Raw genomic sequence first — 21,972 nt, 5'->3', positions numbered from 1 at the left:
TTTATTTTTTAAATATATTTTTATTGATTTCAGAGAGGAAGGAAGAGGGAGAAAGAGATAGAAACATTAATAATGAGAAAGAATCATTTATTGGCTGCCTCCTGCATGCCCCCCGCTGGCACGCCTCCCACTGGGGATGGAGCCCGCAACCCAGGCATATGCCCTTGACCGGAATCAAACCTGGGACCCTTCAGTTCGCAGGCCGATGCTCTATCCACCGAGCCAAACCTGCTAGGGTCTATCATCTCCTTTGAAGCAGATACCTTGTCTTAGCTGGTCTTGCTCAGTGGATAGAGCTGTGGACTGAAGGGTCCCAGGTTCGATTCCAGACAAGGGCGTGGGGGAGGCATCTTCCATTCTCTCTGGGGGCGGGGGGTAATCAATAGAAAAATATCCTTGGGTGAGGTTTAACAACAACAAAAAAGCAGATACCTTATCATGCCATACCTCTGCTTAACTACTGCATAACTTCCTACTGTCCCTCCTTAGGTAATGCCCCCAAATTTCAATCTGACACACAGGCTGAGAATCAAACTAGCAAATTTTGGATGCACTGGGTGACACCTAACCAAGTCACACCAACCAGGGCAGCTATTTCTTGTCTGGGAAGCTCTTTCTCTGTGCTTCAATTCTAAATGATAGCTTTGAAAGGTAGAGTAATCTTAGTTGTAGGTTCTTGCTTGTCATCACTTTGAATATTTGTTGCTTATCCCTTCTGGCCTGCAGTTTCTTTTGAGATATGAGCTGACAGTCTTATAAGAGATCCCTTAAAGGTAATTAACTGCTTTTCTCTTGCTGCTTTTAAGATTCTCTCTGTGTTTAACATTTTGCATTTTAATTATGATGTATCTTAGTGTGGGCCGCACTGGGTTCATCTTGTTTGGGACTCTGTTCATCTTGTTTAGGGAAGTTTTCTGTTATTATTTTTTCTTTTCTTTTTTAATCCTTTCCCGAAGATATTTTTCCATTGATTTTTAGAGAGAATGGAAGAGAGAGGGAGAGCAAAATATCGATGTGAGAGAAACACATCGATTGGTTGCCTCCTGCACATGCCCCAACCAGGGCCTAACCGGGGAGGAGCCTGCAACCGAAGTAGTGTCCTTGACCCTTGACTGGAATCAAACCTGGGTCCCTTCAGTTCACAGGCCGACACGCTATCCACTGGGCTAAACCAGCTAAGGCTGTTATTTTTTCAAATAGGTTTTCAATTTCTTGCTCTCTCCCTTCTTCCTGCACCCCTATGATAGGAAAGTTGGTATGCTTGAAGTTGTCCCAGAGGCTCCTTATACTATCCTCATTTTTTTGGATTCCTTTTTCTTCTTTCTTTTCTGAATGGGTGTTTTTTATTTCCTTACATTCCAAGTCAATGATTTGCTTCTTGGCTTCATGGACTCAACTGTTGATTCTCTGTAAATTATTCTTTATTTCATTAGTGTATCCTTCATTTCTGTTTTTTTTTTTTAAATATTTTTATTTTTATTGATTTCAGAGAGGGAGAGGGAGAGAGATAGAAACATCAATAATGAGAGAGAATCATTGATCAGCTGCCTCCTGCATGCCCCCTACTGAGGATCGAGCCCACAACCCAGGCATATGCCCTTGACTGGAGCCCTTCAGTCCGCAGGCCTACGCTCTATCCACTGAGCCAAACCAGCTAGAGCTCTTACTGTTTCTTTAAAAAAACAAAAAAGTTTTTTTTATTGATTTTAGAGAAAGAGGAAGGGAGAAACATCTATGTGAGAGAGACATGGACCGGCCATCTCCTGCACGCCCCACACTGGGGATCGAACCCACAACCAGGGTACATGCCCTGACCAGGATTGAACCGTGACCTCCTGGTTCATAGGTCAATGCTCAACCACTGACCCATGGTGGCCAGGCCAGGGCTGTTTCTTTTTTATGCTGTTGAGGTTCTCATTAAGTTCCTTGAGCATCCTTATAACCAGTGTTTTGAACTCTGCATCTGGTCCATTGCTTGTCTCCGTTTTATTTGGTTCTTTTTCTGGAGTTTTGTTCTGTTCTTTCATTTGGGACGACGTGTTTGTCTCCTCATTTTGGCAGCCTCTGTGTTTGTTTCTATGTATTAGGTAGAGCTGCTATGTCTCCCAGGCTTGGTAGAATAGCCTATTGTAGTAGATGTCCTGTAGGATCCAATGGCCCAGCCTCCCTGACCACTCTAGTTGCACCCCTCCCCACCCGTGGGCTATGTATACCCTCCTGTTTTAGTTGAATCTTGATCGCTGTTGGCACATCAATGGGAGGGACTTACCCCCAGGCCAATCTGCTGCAAAAACTGGCTACCACCACCAACCACTGTGAAGGGTCAGGTGTGCAGGGGCCCACCCCACTGAGCAGCACACACTTCAGCAGGGCTCTGCTGCCCCGAGTCTGCCTCTTGAGTGTGTCACTGTGGTGGTGGTTGGGTGGTTTTTCCATGTGATCTGAAGCTGTTCACTGGGTGCAGTGGCTCTGAAGCCTCCTGGACGGTGCAGGCCTGCGCTTAGAACTCAGGCCAAGGCACCCCCACAGATGTTGAAGACGAACTTCACATGCCCAAGGTCCATCTGGAATCGGCTCTCACCCCTATAGTTGGGGTGGAGCTGGAACCCCAACCTGCTACAAGTTAGCTGTGGCTGTGCCCACCCAACTCCACAGGACAAAGTAGCCCAGCAAACCCTGGAAACTGCAGGTGGCTCAGGACCCGGAGGAGGGCCGCGAGGCCTCAAATAAACTCTTATAAAAACTCTCAAGCCCTAGCTGGTTTGGCTCAGTGGATAGAGCATCAGCCTATGGACTGAAGGGTCCTGGGTTCAATTCTATCAAGGCCACATGCCCAGGTTGCCAACTGGATCCCCAGTAGGGGGCATGCAGGAGGCAGCCAATCAATGATTCTCTCATCATTGATGTTTCTCTCTCTCTCCCTCACCCTTCCTCTCTGAAATCAATAAAAATATATTTAAAAAATCTCCACAACTCTCGACCTTTACATAAATGAAATAAAGCAAATGCTATATAACTTAAAAAAAATTTTTTCTACAGGTCTGAGCATTCTTATGTTGTATCTTCCTCATCTTTGTAGCTGTCTCAGTGCCAAGCACAATGCCTGCATCAACAAAGGCACCAAAAACATTTGTAGCAGTGTCTCCCTGCCATATACCTCTGTGGACTCATCTGTTTATCCTGTGGCCAAAGGACTCAGGGAGCACAGGCAGACTAGATGTGCAGCTACGACTGTCTCTCCTCCCAGCCCGAGTTATGCCCCATAGGAACCAGGTGGCCCTCCAAGCAGCTGCCCTTGCTCAGAAACTCTCTAGTCTAGAGCCATTGATCCTCCCTGATCCAGGCCCTCCATACCTTTTCAGCTCCATCCCACTCCCGCCCCACTTTCCTTATATTTCCTGCTCTAGGAACCACATCCTGCTTACCCTCCCCAAATACACCAGATGCTCCAAATCTGTGCTATTGCACATGCCCTTTTCTCTGCTTGAAGTGCCGTTGCCTTCTTGTCCACCTAGGAAGTAGCTGATGCAACTCAGGCTATCCACTCTTTCAAGAAGTCCAGAGAACATTACACATTCTTCCCTCTGTGCTACTGTGTACCTTGTAACTGTTATAACCATCCCGGTGTCGTACGACTTTCTGTGTCTTGGCATCCTAACTGTCTCCCACACCTGGCATAGAATAGGGTCACCATGACTGCACGCTGAATCAGGACCTCACATCCTGCTAGGGTAGTAGTGTCATATTTTGGAGGGTTTTTTTGTTTTTTTTTTGGCCCAGCTCTATCCTAGTTGTGTTACCTTGGGCAAGTCACTATAGCTCTGAGCTCATTCTTCATCTACAGACTAGAGTGACAGCACCCACCTCCTAAGGTTGTCATAAAGGTGGGATTAAGACAAGGCCTGTAAATACACAGAAAGCAGCACCTGGTACACAGTGAGCATTCAGCTAGCAGCAGTTTTCATTGTTACTGTGAACTCTCATGCCTCGTCTCCCCTCCAATGGAGAAGGCAGAGCCCACAGGCCCCAGAAGACACGTGGGGTTTCCTGGCCCAGAATCACACACCACTGCACTCTGCCTGACAGGCAAGAAGGGAAAGAAACTCAGGACACAAGCTTATTAGGAGTATAAAAATAGGACTTTTTTTCCTCATAATCATATCAATTATCAAAGAAAAAAACAGTATGTAACAAAAATACAAAGCTCTGGTGGATTTTTTTTGTCAGTTTTTGGGGTTTTTTACCCCCCTCCCCCCCCCCCACAGCCCCTTCCCAGGGATCCGCTGGCTGAAGCCTGGATGCGGTCCCTGGGGTTGCCCTGGGCTCAGGAGAACCGGTGGTCCAGGTCCCTCTGGGGGTTGGCCGAGTATGAGTAGGCCTTGCCCAGTACCAGGCGGTCCCGCAGCAGCTTGAAGAAGGCGTAGTAGTTGCTGAAGAGGATGAGCGCCAGTGAGATGGTCTGGTGCCACTTTTCAGAAGACATTAAGGAGTACAGCTGGTAGACAATGACAGCACCCTCCAGCAGCAGGAGGATGTTGAGGATCCGCAGAGGTTTGCTGAAAAAGAACTGCCCAGGAAAGAGCAGGATGGACTGGAATGTACTCTCCGGAAACCTGCCTCTTGGGGGGCTGGGTGGGCCAGTGAAGGGAACAAGCTCTTGGGGCCCCATGCAGTGGGCTGGGAAGGAAAACTTCCGAGGGTTGGGCACTGACTTTGCTGCCTCTCTGCCTTTGCTTGTGGTCAAGGCTACTGCTCTCCACATAATGTTAAGATCCTTTTCAACTTGTACTTCCTCCAGGAAGCTTTTCTTGAGAAGTCTTGCTTGCTCTCTCAAACTTTTTTCTGGTCTAAAATCAGACCAGATTTTATATGTGATCTTCCTGGGTACTGCAAGACCTGAACCAATTAGAATCTTATGATATATTAGAGGCCCGGTGCACGAATTCGTGCTCCAGTGGGGTCCCTCGGCCTAGACTGCGGGATCGGGATGAAACCGGCTCTCTGACATCCCCCAATGGGGCCCCGGATTGCAAGAGGGTGCAGGCCAGGCCGAAGGACCCCACTAGTGCACGATCAGGTCCAGGCAGGGATGCGGGAGGTTGGCCAGCCAGCGAGGGACTGTGGGAGAGTGTCAAGGCGTGTCCGGCCTGTCTGGCTCAGTCCCAATCAGCTGGAACCCAGCAGCAAGCTAACCTACCAGTTGGAATGTCTGCCCCCTGGTGGTCAGTGCACCTCATAGCAACTGATCAATCGGTTGACTGTCTGCCCCCTGGTGGTCAGTGCATGTCATAGCACATGGTTGAGTGGCCTTACCGTATCATTAGCATATTATGCTTTGGTTGGTTGAATGGTCGACCAGACGACCGGATACTTAGCATATTAGGCTTTTATTATATAGGCGGAGTTACAGACTCTACAGCCTGAGTCACCAAGTACTTAATGTATAGTACTTGCCAGCTAGGCCAGAAGCTTCCAGGGGACCTGGTGACTCCTCACTCTTACTTGGTGTTTACCAGGCAAGGTAGAGTGTAGCAAAAAATTTCTGATCAATTCAAAAGAGTGATCAATGTCTAGGGATCCAGATTCTGCAAGAGGCAAGGTACCTAAACCTCAAGAGCTGCTTACAGGATAGGAGAAGTCGTAGGAAATGGGAGTCCAAGAGACCAGCATGCCAGGTTCAGCTCTGCAGCTGAGAGGCTTCTGGGACCTTGGGCAAGACCCTTCCCTGTCTGGGCCTTAGGTTTCTCTACAGTGAAACAAAGAGATTACCCAGATCTATGATTTCTCAGACTGTGTTCCTTGGAGCCCCAGGTTCCGAGGAGGTTATTTTAGGGACTATAGCAGCGGTGAGTGGGAGTGCAAGGAGTCCCAACCCTTGCAAACAGAGCAGAGCCATGAGGTCCTATACATTGGACTTCAGTCTATGACTGTATTGGACAAAGGATTTTGATAGCAAAATAAATAAATAAAATGCAGACCACTAGCCTCGATGATTTTGAGCAGCCCTTTTCCATAGTATCATTACCTCCAGTTTTCAAATTTCCTAGGAAGGCACCCTTGAACAACTTAAACTGTCTAAGCTGATTTTAGTATCTAAAAACGGGGAGAGCCCTGGCATTTCTCCCCTACACACAAAGTTCTGGTAAAGACTGATGGAAGAGTGCATGGGAAGTGCTTGCCTGGCACACAATAGGAATGATGATAGTTATTATTTTTATCACTAAGAACCTTTCCTTTTATTGTATCATCTTTCCCACCTCCACCCAGTATTTCAATGATCTGCTACCAGGCAAGATGCAGTTATGAAGTGGTTGACATGGCTGTCCTTGTTCTGCATGTGTATACTGTCTGCCTTTGGATTTGGGAAATACCTAAAAGTAACTCTCTTGTTATGAGATCACCTTCTTGCCCCTCTGGTCCCCCTGCCCTCTAGATCAGGCCCCAACCCTCCTTCCCGGGGAGGAGACTCACGTGGAACCGGAAGTGGGAGACATCAGAGGGGATGGCCACATTGTAGTGACCCACTGCTTTGTAGACGTTCTTGCTGTGCTTCACCAGCACGCCCTGCGGCCACATGCATTCTTCAGTCCACCTGGAGGCAGAGCCCAACAGTGCGCTTTATGCCCAGCTCACCCACAACAGGGGTGACCGGAAGACTGGGCATGAGGAGAAACCACCAGGGCTCTACTCTCATTTCTACGACTCAGCACAGTGACTTTCCCTTTCTGGGTGTCAGTTGTCTCCTCTGTAAAATGGGGAAGAACCATGAGAAATTCACTGTGCTGGCAGTCGCAAGGTCTAGGGCTGACGTTAACGCCCGAGGGAGGGTCAAGAAAATCTTTTTCCCTCTCTAGGTGAATCTTCTTCATCTGGTCTTACCTGCAGCCTCCAATTGGTCCATCACAAGTTGCCTAAGTGGTCTCTGTAAAATACCAAACTGAGCCCGACTGTTTTCTGCTCAAAACCATCTGAAGCCTGTCCCGTGCTCTTGGGTCAAGTCCTCTGAGGCCCTGCGTGGCCTTCCATGACCGCCACCATGTAGCTCAGTTTCTAGTTCCTCCAGCATACCTTACTACGGCCCGCGGGCCACATGCAAATACAAATATTGTATTTGTTCCCGTTTTGTTTTTTTACTTCAAAATAAGATATGGGCAGTGTGCATAGGTATTTGTTCATAGTTTTTTTTTTAAACTATAGTCTGGCCCTCCAACGGTCTGAGGGACAGTGAACTGGACCCCTGTTTAAAAAGTTTGAGGACCCCTGGCTTACTGCTTCATGTCTCTGTACAAGCTGCCCCCTCCAATTGGACTGCCCTTCCTGATGCCTTATCCTTCTGGCAAGCTCTTTGTCATCTTTTAAAAAAAACTGATCTCAGAGAGAAAAAGGGAGGGGGAGTGGGAGGGAGAGAGGAAGGGAGGGAGGAAGAGAAGGAGGGAGGGAGGGAGAAACATTTATTAGTTGCCTCCCACACGTGCCCCAACTGGGGATGGAACCTGCAACCTGGGCATGTGCCCTGACCGGAATGAAACCTGCCACCTTCTGGTGTATAGGACGGTGCTACAACCAACTGAACCACACCGGCCAAGCTCTTTGTCATCTTAAAACCCAGACTCCTCCAGAAAGCTTTCCTCCAACTCCTCACAGAATTCAGCATCCTTTCACTCTCCTCCAAACCCCTACTACTGATCTACTTTCCCCAATGTTTTGCCACTTATTTATTTCTCTGTATGTCTCAAAGGTTGGGAGACCTTAAGGGAAGGGATGGTGTCCAATGCACCTCTGTCCTCGCAGCACACCACAAGGGCTGGCACATAGAGGCCCCAGTGACCATGTGAACGAGGTGGTGGAACCAGTGCGCTTTCTTCCGACGTTCTGTAAAATCTCTCAGGAACTCCAAGGGTGCTGGGCCAGAGGACTGAGACTCACTGTCTGCAAGAAGCTCAATCTCATGCTCCTGCCTTGCTGATTCATTCATTTAAAAAAGTTATTGTATTACATGTGATAACGTGAATCAATCTCACGGACAATATGCTGAATTAAAGAATCTGGACTCAAGATTTCATTTATATGAAGTTGCAGAACAGAAAACTAACCTATGGTGAAAGAAAGTGAAAAGATAGTTGGGTGGTCATTGGGAAGGATCACGAGGAAATTTTCTGAGGGGCTGGAAATGTTCTGTAGCTTGATGGAGGCTAGATTACATGGGTGTACATGCCTTTATCAAAACTCAAAAAACGATACATTTTAAGATTTATACTTTTCAGCTCTGGCTGGTGTGGCTCAGTGGGTTGGGTATCATCCCATGCACTGAAAGGTTGGCTGCTGGTTTGATTCCCGGTCAGAGCACTCGCCCAGGTTGGGGACTCAATCCCTGGTGGGAGGCATGCAGGAGGCAGCCGATTGATGTTTTGCATTCACGTAGATGTTTCTTTTCTTTTCTTTTCTTTTCTCTTTCTTTCTTTCTTTCTTTCTTTCTTTCTTTCTTTCTTTCTTTCTTTCTTTCTTTCTTTCTTTCTTTCTTTCTTTCTCTCTCTCCCCCCCTCTCTTTCTTCCTCCCTCCCTCCCTCCCTCCCCCTTTCTCTCGAAAAATCAATTTTAAAAATCTTAAAGATTTGTACATTTAATTGTATATAAATTTTTCCTTAAAAAAAAAAGAGGATAGCCCTGCTCAGAGGTTGAGCATTGACGTATGAACCAGGAGATCATGGATGGACTCCTGGTCAGGGCACATGCCAGGGTTGCAGGCTCGATCCCGAGGAGGGCGTGTGCAAAAGGCAGCCGGCCGATGTTGGCACGGCTGTCCTTGTTCTGCGTGTGTGCATTGTCTTCCTTTCTGATTTGGGAAATACCTAAAAATAGCTCTCTTGTTATTACATCACCTTCCTGCTTCTCTCATCATTGATGTTTCTATCTCTCTCTCCCTCTTCCTTCATCTCTCAAATCAATAAAAATATATTTAAAAAAAAAAAAAAAAAAAAAGACTGCCCAGCCAGCATGGCTCAGTGGTTGAACGACAACCTATGAACCAGGAGGTCACAGTTCGTTTCCGGGTGGGGCACAGGTCCGAGTTGCAGGCTTGGTCTCCAGTGTGGGACGTGCAGGAGGCAGCTAATTAATGATTCTCTCTCATCATTGATGTTTCTATCTCTCTCTCCCTCTTCCTTCTTCTCTCAAGTCAATAAAAATATGTTTAAATTAAAAAAAAAAAGGACTATACACAAAAAATGTACTGTGGACCTATTATAAGCCAGGTGCTCAACTAGGAATGAGGAGATGGCTGAGAGCTTGATAGGGAAGGACTCTGATCTCCAGGAGCTTTAGTCCTGGAATGACAGGCAAGTCACTAAGCAAACAGAGCAGAAAGTGCCAGGTGCAATGATATTATAGGATTGTGGGATTGTAGGAGCATAGGGGAGCACTTGGATGGACAGGAAAGTGTTTCTGGAGGAATTCAAGTGCTAAAGAATGGAGAGGAATTAATCAGGAAGAGAAAGTCGGGAAGGATGTGGCAGGCAAAACATGCAGCATGTGCATAAACCTCGATATAAAAATGCATACAGAGTTTAAGGATTCGAAGAGGTTTGGTCTGGCTAGAGCAGAGTATGAGTTGGGGCATGGTAAGAGATAAGGTAGAAAAGGCTGGCAGGACCCAGCTCATCAGCTGGGAAGCTGTGTGAAAGATCCCGGATGTTATCTGCAGATTGTGGTGAGCTACGGACAGATTTAGCCTCATATTCTGCTATGTTCTATCTTTCTACTCCTCCCTCCCTTCAGAGCCCCCTTTTGGCCCATTTGGCAATGCCCATCCCCTTTCCTGGACCATCTGGGCAGAGGCTGGAAAGGCCCTGACTGGCACAGAGTGCCAACACCAGGAGGCTTGGGCTCTGTGGCCTCCCTTTGCATCTCTGCTTCTAGGTGGGCCTACCGCTACACATCTGTCCTAGTGCCTCTTCTCTGCCAGGCCTTGTGCTTGGCCCATGACTCAGATGTGATACAGAAGTGGCCTCCACCTTGAGAAGCTTTCAGTCTATTGGGGCAATACAGGCAGGAAAACCCATATAACCTGGGTGAAACGCACTGTGGTGAAATGCTAGGCACCGTGAAGAATGAGCCAGGCTGGGGAAAGACAGCCTAGCACCTCAGGGTTCCCAAGCAGGGTAACTTCTGCCTCTGTTCTGGGTGCAATAATATCCTAGAGCTGGGCCTCTGTCACACCACTCATCCTATTTATGTACACAGCTCTCACCCCCACCAGACTGAACTCCTTAAGGATCTTGTTTCAGTAATTTCCTCCCTGTTTTTTTTCTTCCCTGTCCAAGATTCACCATCAGCACCAACACCATAACACCATATCTTGTTATCAGTTTGACGTCTCTAAGATACGCCTTGGAACTGGTCCCTCCACTACTCAAAATCCTTCATAGCTCTCCTTTGCCTATAGGTCAAAGCCAAGCTTCTTTGTCCAATATATAGCACCAAGCCTGGTATGGATGAGGTAGAAATAAATGTCTGCTGGAAGAGTAGGTGACCTCATGACTGAATGGATGAGTAAGCAGTTGATAGAGGGAGTGAAGCGAGGAATGAATGCATGAGCAAGTCAGTCAATGGGTGAATAAATAGTAGTCAGTGAATGAGAAAGTCCATGAGTCTATGAATTTACTGCCTGCCCCCTCCCATCTCTAGTACACTACAAGTTACCTAGGGACAGGTAACATGTCCGTCTCGGGCCCTGCCATACCCCATTCTGGCCACAAGGTCTACCAAACAAGATATGCTCAATAACCTTTTGCTGACTGAATGAATGCGTTGATGAGCAAAGAGGTGAGTGACTCCAGACACTGACCAGGAGGGTTAGGGTTGGGCAGAGAAGGGTAGGGCAACTCACGGGTGCTGCAGCACGTTGGAGCACAGCGCTGGGTCCACTTTTTGCCAGCAGCCAAGGTGGGCAGCGGCCTTGTGCAGTAGGTCGCAGTAGCTGGCAGGCAGCAGGTGCTGCATGAGGATCACTGAGGTGCTGATGGACACCAGGAGGAAGAGCTCGCAGGACCAGCGCTTGTCGTAGTAATGAGTGTTCTGGGGGCAGGAAGAGGTGGGAAAGGCCTGGGATGCCCGTAATGTCCTCACTCCTTCCCCCTTCCCTGATTCTATGTACCTTGAAGATCAAACCTGGAGAGAACTCAGGGTGACGTGAAACCAAGGATCTAACACCTAACAAAGAAGGCTTAATCATGGGCTTAGACCAGTGATGGCGAACCTTTTGAGCTCGGCATGTCAGCATTTTGAAAAACCCTAACTTAACTCTGGTGCCGTGTCACATATAGAAATTTTTTGATATCTGCAACCATAGTAAAACAAAGATTTATATTTTTGATATTTATTTTATATATTTAAATGCCATTTAACAAAGAAAAATCAACCCAAAAAAATGAGTTCGCGTGTCACCTCTGACACGTGTGTCATAGGTTCGCCATCCCTGGCTTAGACCCTGGGCCCACTGCTTAGTCTTTTACAAAGAAAAACTGCTCCCAGTGCCCACCACTCTGAGCCAGAACACTGGCTCCCAAGTTCAGGCAAGTCCAACTGACATGAGTTCAAATCTTGGCTCTGCTGCTTATTAACTGTGTGACCTTGGGCAAGTCACTTCACTGCTCTATGCTCCAGTTTCCTCATCTGTTAAATGAAGATAAGAGTAACCACCAACCACCGCTGAGAGGCATTTGGAGGACTGTAATACCCATGAAAGCTCTATCACATGTAGGTGCTCAACAAACTTTAAAACCTCCACCTCAAATTATTCAGTAGGGTCCGTTCTTGGATACATGTTTCCAGCCTACAGTCGGCTGGGAAAATACTTTCCCAGAAGGCCACACAAGCTAGAGAGAGAGCACAGGCTTTTGCTGTCACTCCGATCTGGATGAATCCTGCTTTCCTATTTAACGGTAAAGCAGGACACTGTGACATGCCTGTACCAAAACAGCCAAATTAAAATACAAGTCACTGCTCTCTGTTACCAAGTATTATGAACAACAATGCATGTCCTCCTCACTGGCTGGGTGGTCCTGTGCAGACCACTTCCTTTCAATGAGCCTTGTTCTTTCCGCTCTAAAAATAGAGGCAGCAGTCACTCTAGCCCTTGAGAGAACATACAGAATCTCATAAAAAAATAGTAGTTATTTATGCAAGCAGGAGGTCTGGGGGGCAGGCAGCAGGGTGAGGCCCTGGGCAGGCCCTTTGCCTCCCTGGGTTGAGCTACACACCTTCACGAACCAGACAGGCACGAAGGCCACGTAATAGGCGCTCAGCATGGAGCTGACCAGCACTTCCTTCATGCGCCAGTTGAAGTCCATCTTGAGGAACTCCACCTCGCTGCGGATGAGGCTGGGCGACAGGCAGCAGGCATGGGTGGGCATGGAGTCTGGGCCGTACAGCTGCCGCGTGTGCTGCTTCCACGTCTCCCGCAGAGTCAGCAGGTAGTCCCGGCTCCGTGCCAGGCCACTGACAGCCTCCCGGGGACCCATGGAAGCCATGTGGCTGAAGAGATTTGTCTTGCGGATGTCACAGTTCAGCTGCAAGAACGGAATGTACATCCCAAACCTGCGGGGGAAGACAGTGGTGAGGGCAGGCCTGCCCGTGGGCCAGGATCCCAGCCCTCAGCCACTGAGAGTCCTTCTTCCCTCCCTGGGCCTTAGCTCTCTTGGCTATTCTGAAGGGAGAATTCACTCGTCCTTCTAACCCTCTATCCTCCCATCCAATGATCAGTCGTTCAACACACGTATTAGCACTGAGTGTGTGCTGAGCATCAGGGGTATAGCAGGAAGCAAGAGACGAGTCCCTGCCCTCACAGTCTATTGACAACTAACAGCATGCCTAACAGCCCACAGTAACTGGGCACCGCCTATGCCCCAGACACTGTCGTAAGTCCTTTACGCGCATTCGCTTCTCTTTTCCTCCTAAGAACACTGTGCATTAGGTCCCGTTGTTTCGTGCCCTTTCAGATGAAGAAGCTGTGGCTCAGAGAGGTAACGTGGATTCCCCAAGGTTCACAATTAGTAAGGAAGTAACAGAGCTGGGATTTATCCCAGAATAGTCTGATACCAAAGATCAGGAGAGATACTCAATAAATACCACGAGTAATTCATTTTAAATGTACATGGCACGGAGGTATAAGTTGCTGAGTACATATGTTAGACAGCTCTTAGGGCAGCTCAGGAACAATATTTGTGTGTCTCTTATGTGCCATGCACTGAAATGGACCCTTGAAAAGTACAAATCTCTTCCCCTGAGTAGTGCTTAGGTTACGGCTGGAGCTAATTAGTCAAGGGGTGTTTTGAGTATCTGGCTCCTATCACTTGAGGAGAAAACTAGACAAACCCATAGCCAAGAAGGGTATATAGTTATAAAAAGTGGGCAAATGCCTAGCACAGTACATGGAATATCATGTAGGTGCTCTTTACAAGCATTTCTTTTTTTAGCTTGGGCCCTCTCAATTTCCCCAGGTCCTCAGACCCAGACCCAGAAGGGTTCCTGGGCTGCCCCCAGAAGTCAGGGTCAATGAGAATGCTACATTTTCTTATCAACAGTAATTTCCTGTTTTCTGAGGTTCCAAGGGAAATGAGTGTCCTTGGGTAATGTGCTTCTTTGGGTTTTTGCTTTCTGTTCTATAAAATGGGGATGCTGCTCAGTCGGTGTGACTCTGGGTATTGACCCATGAAACAGGAGGTCACGGTTCCATTACCAGTCAGGGCACATGCCTGGGTTTCAGGCTTGATCCCCAGTAGGGGGCGTGCAGGAGGCAGCTGATCGAAGATTCTCATCATTCATGTTTCCCTCTCTCTCTCTCTCTCTCTCTCTCTCTCTCTCTCTCTACCTCCCTCTGAGATCAATAAATACTATGAGTATTTATTATATTTAAAAACTAGAGGCCTGGTGCATGAATTCGTGCACAGGTGGGATCCTTCAGCATGGCCTGCAGGGATTGGGCCAAAACTGGCAGTCCAATGCTCCCTGCTGCTCCCACTCATCCCAGTCCCGCTGCACCTGCTGTGGGTTTGTGTCCAGTCAGTCCTAGTTGGGAGAAGCTCCACCACTGCAGCTGCACTTGCCAGCTGTGAGCCCTGCATCTGGCACCCATCCTGAGGGATGCTGGTGCGGGGGGGGAGCGGAGGGGGGGGGAGGAGAGGGGGACGGGATGCGATTGGCCCTCCTGGGCGGGTGGTGGGATGCCCTTGCAGCCAGGGATCCAGATCCATCCCACTGACATTTGCACTGGTTGTCGGGAGCCACCTGGGGGACATTTGTACTTTTATATCGTTTCTTCCTAGCGGAGCATCTGAAGAGGGGAAGTGGCCACGGTGCCTCAAGCCGACTCCCAGGAGGCCGGTGGTCTGTCAGAGCCTGGCCCATTCTCTGGATGTTGGATCTGCAGGACTACTGAGGGAGTGAAAGGTTGCCACTGGGCTCGTAGGCTGCCCAGACCAGGTCCGTCAGCTGAGCAGCACTCCCGCTGTGGGAGCACACCTGCCCCCTGGTGGTCAGTGCACATCATAGTGACAGGTCATTTGGTCATTTAGGCTTTTATATATATATATATATATATATATATATATATATATATATAGATAGATAGATAGATATATAGATATATAGATATATAGATATATAGATATATAGATATAGATATAGATATAGATATAGATATAGATATAGATATAGATAAAATGAAGTGGGGATGCTACCATTCTTCCTGGGGTAAGGTTAAGTAAAACAACTTAGAGAATTTGGTTGAGAAAATAACCTCTGGGATCAAATAGGCCAGTTTTAAAATCCCAGCTCTGCCACTTACTAATGCTATTATTTAGGGCAAGTTACTTAATCTCTATGAGCCTCAGTATCCTTAACTTGCCTTAAGTTACATAGTTTATATTGATTCCCTATGTTCAACCAGGCATTATGCTAGTGTTTTCATAAGTGCTCTCTTAATTTTTCCAACAACCCCCAGCATGGTGCCTGTCTCAGAATATATCAATATAATTTTGCTAGAAAAAGAAATAGGCCAGTGACTCTATCAGACAGGAAAGAAGACTGAAACGGAATTCCCAAAGCACTCTTCAGGATCCCTGTGGGAATAAGGGGGTGGGCACTTACATGAATATACAAGGGATTCAGAGTCAAACTAAGGGCAAGTACTTAAACTCTCCCTGGTTTTGCCTCTAAGAAGAACTACAGATCAACTAAATTACGTGGTAACAGCAAGTGACTGCTCTGACAGGTCACAAGTTAGAAGCAGCTTCACATGCAAGATGGCAGATTCCCTCCTATCCTTCCCACCTAAGACATGACAGTAGGAAGTAAATCCATATCAGCAAAACAAATGGGAGGAGTACACAAGCGATTCTGACAAATTTAGAAAGCGGACGGAAACATGTTGACAGATGAGGAAGGAAGCCATGGCCTAGAGCAGAATTGTCTAATAGGAATATGAGAAGCACACATGTTATTTAAATTTCTGTAGGGGGCAGGCTAGAAGAGGTCAATGGGGGCAAAAAGGGGACATCTGTAATACTTTCAACAATAAAGATTAAAAATTTCTAATAGCCACATTAAAAAGTAGGTAAAATTAATTTTAATACTCTATTTTATTTAACTCAATATATGCAAAATATTATCATTGCAACATATAATCATTATTATGAATATGTTTTACTTACTTTCTTTTTTTGTACTAAATCTTCAGAATCCGGTGTATATTTTACACTTATAGCACATCTCAATTCAAATTAGCCTATTTCAAATGTTCAATAGCAACAGGTGGCTAGAAACTACTAAACTGGACGACATAGGTCTAGGTCAGGATATGCCATGAGAGGGCTGGACTGAGGGTAGGAGCTTCTCTGCCTAGAGTGATCCAAGAAAGGCTCTGGCTTGATGTCAGCACATATGATAGAGGGCAGAAGTGAGAACCAGGGCTGAACAAATGCGATTAAACAAAGACCTGTATTTATGAATAAGAATCAGTCCCTTAATCTCTTACACACCTCACACAATGCACCCTGAAGGATTTTTCTGTAAAGAAACTGAACAAAGTGTTTGAGAACTGAGGTCCCCATTCTAGGCATCCTAGAGTAACACCTACCCCCCTTTTTCTGGCCAAAGGGGGCCACAGCCTGACAAGTACCTTACTCAATCATCCTAAAGCAAAGTTTGCCCTGCCCATGTACTCAGAACTTCCAGTCAAAATGCACTTCAAGCTACCAGGCTCTTTGTTCTTAAATAGAAATAGACAACCAAAGAAACCAACTATATTTAGAAAACTAGCAGCATTTAATAGAAAAATTGACCCAGGAGGAAAGACAAAATTGAGGGAACATAAGAGATTTTAAAAACAAGAACAGAAATGCCATGAAAAAGAATAATCAAAATAAGAAAGAGGTCTTAGATATTAAAAATATGATTGCTGAAAAAATTCTCAATAAAAAAGCTGGACAATATAGTTGAGGGAATCTCCCTAAGGCAACGTGAAAAGAGAGAGATACCCAGAAAGAAAGACTGAAGGAAGGGAGAGAAGAAAGGGAGAGAGGTGAGAAAATATAAGGGGAACAGATAACCAACCTACGAGGTCTACCATATGATGAACTGAAGTCCCAGAGAGAATAGAAAACATGAAAGGAGCCCTGACTGTTTTGGCTCAGTGGATAGAGTGTCAGCCTGTGGACTGAAGGGTCCCAGGTTTGATTCCGGTCAAGGGCATGTACCTTGGTTGCGGGCACATCCCCAGTGGGGGGTGTGCAGGAGGCAGTTAATCGATGTCTCTCTCTCTCATCGGTGTTTCTAACTCTCTAGCCCTCTCCCTTCCTCTCTGTAAAAAAATCAATAAAATATATAAAAAAAAGAAAACATGAAAGGAAAAATATTATCAAAGAAATAATAGAAGAAAATTTCCTTGAGCTGAATACCTAAATCTCGTGGTAAAAAAAATCCTAGAGTACTAATAAGATGAATGAGAAAAGTTCCACACCAGACACACCCTGGTGAAATTTCAAATAATCAAAAGTTAAACAGAATATCCCTAAAAGCCTTCAGAAAGAAAAAAAACAAGTCATCTACAAATAATTGGAATCCAACTGGTATTAGTCTTCTCTTTAGAAACATGGGATACCAGAGACAATGGACCAATATCTTCAAAATTCTGAGAATATGAATTTAGAAATCTACATTTAGCTGAATCATCAATTAAGTATGAGGGCAGAATAAAGACAATTTTAGACATGCAAGGACTCAGAATGTACGTAACTCCCATGTACCCATTGTTAAGAAAATTACCTGATTATGCATTCCAGCAAAATAAGGGAGAAAAACCAAGAAAGAGGAAGACATGGGATCCAGGAAACAGTGGATCCAACCCAGGAGGGCAGCGTAGGGAAGTCCCAGGCTGAGAGCTGTACATCAGGCCTAAAGAGCAACCACTCCAGACTGGAGCAGGAGGATGGAGAGATCCAGGAGGGATGTCTTTTGGGGGGAAATGAACTCCAGGCAACAGGTAGCATGATTGAGAGGCTGGATAAACTTGAGGATATGTTGAAGGCCCATCATTCTTTTGTCAACAAGAAAAGAAAAGGCAATTAGAAACTCCAAGATGAAAAAAAAAGCTGTATAAGAAAGTTACAATCTAAATATGGAGCAAACTAAACTATGATAATGATTTTAAGCATTTGATGGAATGTAAGAAAAGAGAAACCATTTGACCTAGACACTAGAACATTCTTTTTTTAAGAGGCTCAAGATTATAATTCAGTTAACTAGAGAGAAGGAATGTCATCTATGCATACTACTTGGCCCTACACTAAATGATGTTTTCATATTTATAACATCAAGTCTACTTATTAATTTTTAATTTTTAGAATTAGACTTAGACAAAGAATGAAAGACTTTAATGTGTTTATATACAAGAGTGTGAATGTCAAGCTTGACAGTATAAGAGTATAGTTGCCAGGAAGTGAGAGGAGGAAGAGGGTGAAAAAATGGAATGGCAGGGTTCCTAATATTCTTCTTTTACATAAAAGGAATTAAGACACTGACTACTATTGATGGAATAAAAAAAGACAGGCATTCTCATATTACTGAAAATGATAACCAATAGGACACTAAAAATAATAACTTATCAAACACTGGAAACAGTAGGGATGGAAGGGTGAACTAAGTATTTTGTAATTGCATGTGCACCTGTATGCATGTGCATATATGAGTGTGTGGTATGCATATATATGCAAAGGGTATTTATTTCCAGGATATACAAGAAACCAGAAATATTGGTGGCTACCTCTGGGGAGGGAAACTGTGTAGCTGGGAAAAAGGAGTCAAGAGAAGACTTTTTCATTCATATTCTTTCATATCTGTTGAATTTTTGTTTTTATTAATTTTAGAGAGAGAAACAGAGAGAAAAACATCCATTGGCTGCCTTCTGCACGACCCCTGCTGGGGATCAAACCCACAACTCTGGTATGTGCCGCAGTTAGTGTGCAGTATTTATACCTGCTGAATTTGAACTATGTAAACCTGTTATCCCAACTATAATATCAAAAATTTTTTAAAAAGAGTAAATAAAGGCAAAAAGATACTAGAATTATGGAGGTGACCTGAAAAACATTTAACACCAGAAACAGTGACAGGGATTGTTTTTGAGAAGTGGGACTACTCTGGGGGGTGGAGTTGGAGGCGATTTTTCATTATAAGGTTTTAGAGTCTGGACTTGATTTTTTTATGCGGATTTTTTTATTATGTTTGCAAAAAAATAAAAAATAATGCAAGATATAAACACTGGATGATGTCTGTATCCAAGGAGAATGGACTCACTGGAGAATAACTAGAAAGGGTCAAATTTAGGCAATCGTTGAAAATTTAAACCAATACAACCATTTTGGAGGGTCAATTGCTAATAGCTATCAAAGCTGGTGTGGCTCAATTGGTTGAGCATCGTCGCTTACACTGAAGGGTCCCTGGTTCAATTCCCAGTCAGGGCAAAGCCCAGGTTGTGGGTTTGGTTCCAGGTCCAGGTGAAGCAACCTATCAATGTTTCTCTTTCACATCAATGTTGTTGTTTTTTCTCTCTCTCTCTCAAGTCAATTTTTAAAAACATGGACATAACTTTTGATGCAGTAATTCTACTTCTGCAAATCTGTTTTACAAAAACACTGAACAAGTGTGCAAAGATGTATGCAAAAGAATGTGCCCTGCCTCATTAAGTAGGGAGAAACTAGGAATAACTAAACAAATCTACTAATAGAAGACAAAACAAATTGTGAAAAGTCTATATAATAGAATGCTATCAGGCCATTAAAAAAAGTGAGGTAGACCATGTGTATTGCCATGAAAAAATATCCAAGTTATATGATTATGTGGAAAATGTAATCAATTTTACAACATGCATAGAACAATCCCATTTTTTTTAAAAAAAAGTATGCGTGTAAATAAAAACCAACCAACCAAACTCGAGTTTGACATGCTTGCAGTAAGTAATGGTTTTCTAGGGGACTGAGATTATGTGGACTTTCATTTTCTATGTTAAAAGCTCCTATAAAGTTTAATGTTTGTATATGACATGTGTCACTCTTTTAATTATAAACTAGATATAACTGAAGCAATAGTGATGGGGCTCCTCCCATGACAGTGCCCTTTTGGTTAACCAGGGTAGAGAGGGAGAAGTGTCCAGCTATGAAGCTTCCCAGGGAACAGGGCTGGTCCAACCTGGAGAAGCTCATGAACCAGAAAGCTCAGGGGTTGGGAAATAACTGTTAATGCCTAGGCAGCCAGGAACCTGTCCCACGAACAGCCAGAGTAGACACCTTGCCAAAGCCCTCCCCAATCCTAGGCCAGAAAGGGGCAGTCCTGGGCTCCTCTCAGACACTATCTCTCCATCTTCGACAATTTGGGTTCTGGCAAGATGGAGGGAGAGAGTGACCAAAACAGACAAAGACAGACATATACACATGCATGTGCAGACATACACACACACATGCTTCATGCATAGACACACACAGGTGCTTGCATGCACACAGACCTAAGGGAGGCACCAAGAGCTTACATAAACACTGATATGTACAGAGACAGACAGAGAACCAGAGAGAAAGGAAAGGAAGAGAGAAGGAGACAAAGTACATGCACTTCCCTCAGAAACCTTCCTTTGGGATATACACTCAGATTTGAGTCCTATTCTGACTCCCCCTTGGTGGCACCTTGGGTAAATGATGCCATCTCAGTTTCTGCTCCTGTGAAAAGCTAATCACTCTGATCGCAGGGGGATACTGTCTGACAATGTGAGAGAACATTGTTGCTGCCTTGCCTGGGAGTCTTCCAGGTGTGGGGGCCTGCTGACCCAGCTACACTCAGGGCAAAGGTCAAGAACCAGGTGTCAGGCAGTGAGGGGTGAAGGAGGGGTACTCACGGATAGCAGAGGAACAGGAGGTTCAGGAAGGAGTAGGTCCTGAAGAGGTGGATGAGGGAGCGGCACAGACTCCAGCCTGTTGCCGTGAGAACGGTGAAGCGGGTGAGGAACAGCAGGATGGAGCGAAAGAGGGAGACCTTCCCCCTCTGAGAAGCCTGGGTCAGGGTGAGATAGGACGGGATGGGGCCTTGGATGAAGGCCACAGAGGCTGTGCCCAAATCCCTCCCAGCACGGCCTGTGTCCCACCCAGGGAAACATGGGGGCAGCAGCCGCGGCAGAACCTGGCAAGGGGAGCCCTCCTTGACACCCAGGAAACTCCAACGGCCAAAGGGATGTGAGTAATGTTCTTCAACCAAGTCCGAAGGGAGCCCCAAGGAAAGGCCTTAGGATTGAAGGGCTCCACGTATCTCCTCGGCACCCCCGGGGGAAAGGGCGTCCCAAAGTCCCCAGCCTCTAGGACCCAATCACCTCCTTCACGATGGACCCAATGAAGCGGCGGCCCAGCACGATGGTGGTCACCATCAGCAAGTTGAAGTCGATCAGGTGGAAATTCTGTCGGGGGCAGAGGCCTGGGGGTCACGTGGGGCCCCCTGCCCATATACAATCTATTCTCAGATCCACCTCCCCCTGCCCAGTCCTTTCCATAGGGACTATCCCCACTCTCTGACCTTCACAGGCCTCCAGCTGAGTCAGGACAGGAAATTACCTAGAGTAGAACAGGACCCAGAGGAGGGAAGTGGGAACGTCCCTGGAGATAAGAGAGTGGTGTGTGAGCCCCCTTGCCCTAGTCACCCTGCCCCTGTCCCTGAACCTCTCGTTCTGCATGGAGATCTTTCCACTCCTTGAAACACTCACAGATGTCTATGCTTCATCTCCCCCACAGGACTTAAGACTGTGCTCCTTTAGGCAAAATCTGTCAGATTCATCTCCACCTTTACAATGCCTGGTGTGGCGCTGGGCACATTAGGGGTGAGAATTCAGGAATTACCAGTTTCCTGTTCTTTCTACACTTCCCTTGCCCAGCATGAGGCCAAGCCTACAGGGTGCTAGGTAAGCTGTGCTAAACTGAAACCATACACACACTCACACACACATACACGGCTGGTCCTAGCTGGACACCTACCAGGGAGGTGTGGGAAGGCGGGTGGGAAGGCGGGTACCACCACACTGTCTTGTAGATATTGATGTAGTGAACGAAGAGGGCTATGAGCTGGCAGAAGAAGAGCTGCAGCTCAAACAGAATGCTGGCTTGAACTGGCAGCTCCGGGATCTTGCAGTGTTGTAGGGGAACGACTGTCTGGGTGGCCAGTGGGGGGCTGGAGAGGCCCGTCCCAGAACTGCTCCTGGGGACAGGAAAGGAAAACATCAGGAGCTGACCTGAGAACCCTACCAAGAAGGGCTTCTGAGGCACAGGATGGTGGGGTAGGATCAGAAAAGCCGTTCATGGCAAGAATGGGGTCCTGATCCTACATGTCAGACACAGGGGTTGACAGAGCCTTTTCCTATCCCTAATCTTGTTCAGGCTTCCCAACATC

The 21,972-nt window shown here is 46.2% G+C and overlaps 1 protein-coding gene across 7 annotated transcripts in view; it reads right to left on the bottom strand.

Moving 5' to 3' along the window:
• Positions 1-4,120: 4,120 nt before the first annotated feature.
• Positions 4,121-21,972, bottom strand: part of TMEM39B (transmembrane protein 39B) — a 30,886-nt gene continuing 13,034 nt past the window's right edge. Inside the window, exons 1-8 of one of the 7 annotated variants that reach the window (XM_036352646.1) lie at positions 21,561-21,702; positions 21,106-21,185; positions 20,906-20,989; positions 20,438-20,592; positions 12,258-12,594; positions 10,886-11,073; positions 6,472-6,592; positions 4,121-4,567 (exon numbers count right to left, since the gene is read on the bottom strand). In XM_036352646.1, coding sequence (XP_036208539.1) covers positions 4,325-4,567; positions 6,472-6,592; positions 10,886-11,073; positions 12,258-12,594; positions 20,438-20,592; positions 20,906-20,959 — 1,098 coding nt within the window. In that variant the 5' untranslated portion in view covers positions 20,960-20,989; positions 21,106-21,185; positions 21,561-21,702 and the 3' untranslated portion in view covers positions 4,121-4,324. Of the gene's footprint in view, positions 4,568-6,471; positions 6,593-10,885; positions 11,074-12,257; positions 12,595-17,319; positions 17,452-20,437; positions 20,593-20,905; positions 20,990-21,105; positions 21,186-21,560; positions 21,781-21,972 lie in introns of those variants that run through there. The other 6 variants (XM_036352648.1, XM_036352644.1, XM_036352649.1 and 3 more) reach the window with 6 other exon arrangements.

Source organism: Myotis myotis, unplaced genomic scaffold, assembly GCF_014108235.1.
Source record: "Myotis myotis isolate mMyoMyo1 unplaced genomic scaffold, mMyoMyo1.p scaffold_m19_p_2, whole genome shotgun sequence".
Classification (NCBI taxonomy): Eukaryota; Metazoa; Chordata; class Mammalia; order Chiroptera; family Vespertilionidae; genus Myotis; species Myotis myotis.
The sequence above is the reverse complement of the archived record's forward strand: the minus strand, read 5'-3'. Positions and strand labels throughout refer to the sequence as shown.